At 40.3% G+C, this 2,331-nt stretch overlaps 1 protein-coding gene across 1 annotated transcript; it reads right to left on the reverse strand.

Annotated features, from left to right (window-relative positions):
• Window positions 1-62: 62 nt before the first annotated feature.
• On the reverse strand, window positions 63-1,743 carry LOC107683241 (claspin-like; the record flags this gene model as incomplete). Its single annotated transcript, XM_016479306.1, has 6 exons — window positions 1,637-1,743; window positions 1,033-1,535; window positions 751-939; window positions 512-666; window positions 190-380; window positions 63-115 (listed from the first exon to the last, which is right to left on the reverse strand). Coding segments are annotated over exons 1-6 (1,189 nt in total), but the record flags the coding sequence as incomplete, so codon positions are not given.
• Between the last annotated feature and the right edge of the window lie 588 nt (window positions 1,744-2,331).

Here is a 2,331-nt window from a genome sequence, read left to right on the forward strand (position 1 = left end):
CACCAAATACACAAAATAATGTTCTTTTTAGCAACATCATATTAATATCCATACGCACTCACCCATTTTATTGTCAGCTTCATGGCCAGATGTGCCTAATCTTCTTACTCCATCCCTGGACAGAAAAAGACATTCAGTTAGTATGGACTACAGAGTGTGTTGCAGCCCAATTAGGAAACATACACATACCCTGTGCGGGAACAGGAGTTGCCGGCAAAAAGCATCAATGTTCCATCAGTGTCCGTTGGAGTTGGAGAGGGACTTTTGAAGCCTGGGGAGGGGCATGTTTTCGTTGAAATGTCATCTTCACCTTCCTCTTTGTCCACCACCTCTTCTCCCTCCTCTTCATCACCACCATCCCCCAACAATTCATCAACACCCTAAAAAAAGGAATGGGAAAAAAAAAATTTTAAACTGATGACTATAAAATGAGAAAAGTTGTGTTAAAGAGTAGTAGATCTGGAGAAATTATTACACAAGAACACCCAAAAGTAATGCCAATTTCTAGTACCTCTTCATCCTCTGACTCAGTCATCTCTGCTTCCTCTTCTTCCTCACAATCCTCGTTGTCAAGACGATGCAGAGCAGCTCTGCGCTCCCTCTCCTCCTTCCTGCGGATGGCCATGGCTTGTTGCAAGCGAGACTTCAACAGTACCAGTTTCTCTCCTACAAAAATGCAAACAAGGAATAATGAATACACATATTAAAACTGCTGTGCGCAAAGCGCTGTGATAAAAATAGTGACTGTACCTGGTTTGACATTTGCAGGTTCATCCTCTCCCTCATTGACAGTTATTGTGATTGATTCAGAGTGCAGTTCTTCCTGTCCTGAGGGGGCACTATCTTTCCTCACCACATTAAGCTGCAATGTGCGCTCTCTTTTAGGGCGAGGAGCAGGCTGGATGTGCTTCATGAAGCGTTCTTGTAGTGCTTTCAGAGCTATATCACACACACACACACACACACAAAATCAATCATCAACTGTGGAAAAGGGTGAAGGACATTTAAAAAGTTATAATCCAAAAATCTCACCTGGGTTTTCCTGAGGTGGCTCCAGCTGGACAAAAGCCCCATCATCTGCACACAACTTCGCCACAGGAGGAGGATCTAGACCAAGCTCTTTTAGTCTGGCTAGTTTATCCTTGCGAGGTTTGAGCATCTGAGCAGCAGTCTGGGCTTGATCAACTGAGGCCTGTTGCTTTACTTGGTCCTTTTCTGGACGTTTAGCTCCCTCAGTTTCTTGCTCAATGGGAGTTTCTTTCTCTTGACCCACAGGTTTGGGTTCATCAGTGCTTATGTCATGTTCTACTTCTGCTTCGTTTGAGGTCTGTGAGTCGCTATCATTGGTACGATTGTCCTGATGAGTGCTGGTGGCTGTGTCTGCTAGAGGTAGGGATATAGTGGAGGACTGGTTATCCAGAGATGATTCTGTTGGAGGGCTTGAGTCCTGCTCAGGCATGTGCTGAGATCTTGTGGCTTGATCTGGAGGTGATTGTGTAGTGCTCTCTAAAATACAAGCCTGGTAATTGGCAGACCTTGAGGGCAAGTGAAAAAAAAAGATTATATTGGTTATTTCCACTGTATGAATGTATACAGGAGATAAATTAGTTCATTAGTGATAAACTTGATCTCATACTTAAGCAAAGCCATGGCACGACCCTCTGGACGAGGTCTTCTCTTGAAGAACTGGTCAATACTTTTGGGCTCTGGCATGTAATATGGCAGATTGAGCATAGACTCTGCAAATGTAAAAGAAAACAGTGTCAGAAAGTAACTTTTTATCACGAGATGATATTTGCCCCATCTACACAACATGTTTGGAGAAAGTTTGGAGATTTTTTATGTTTTTGGAACGGTTTTCTATTTGAAAACATTTAATAATGTAAATTATTCCTGTGATTGCAAAGCTGAATTTTCAGCAGTCATTACTCCATTCTTCAGAGTCACATGATCCATCAGAAATCATTCTTAATGATTTGGTGTTTGAGAAACATTTAATCTTATTATCAATGTTGAAAACAGTTTTGCTGCTTAATATTTTTTGTGGAAACCGTGATACATAAAAAGTTCAAAAGAACAGAATTCACTTGAAATAGAAAACGTTTGTAACATTATAAATGTCTTTAAAGGTATTTATTTGCCTCAAAACCATTGCATGGTAGTGCATATATGTTAGTCCGAATTTTGCAGTCAATTTCAATTTTGCTACAGTTTCAGTCTGACTTAAAGCATTTACATAACATTTTAAAAAGGCAAATAATTGTTTTAGTCAAACTTAAATCAAACTCTTAAAGGGTTAGTTCACCCAAAAATGAAAAATCTGTCATTAAT

The sequence above is a fragment of the Sinocyclocheilus anshuiensis genome, unplaced genomic scaffold (assembly GCF_001515605.1).
Source record: "Sinocyclocheilus anshuiensis isolate Anshui unplaced genomic scaffold, SAMN03320099.WGS_v1.1 C33069911, whole genome shotgun sequence".
In the NCBI taxonomy this organism is placed as follows: Eukaryota; Metazoa; Chordata; class Actinopteri; order Cypriniformes; family Cyprinidae; genus Sinocyclocheilus; species Sinocyclocheilus anshuiensis.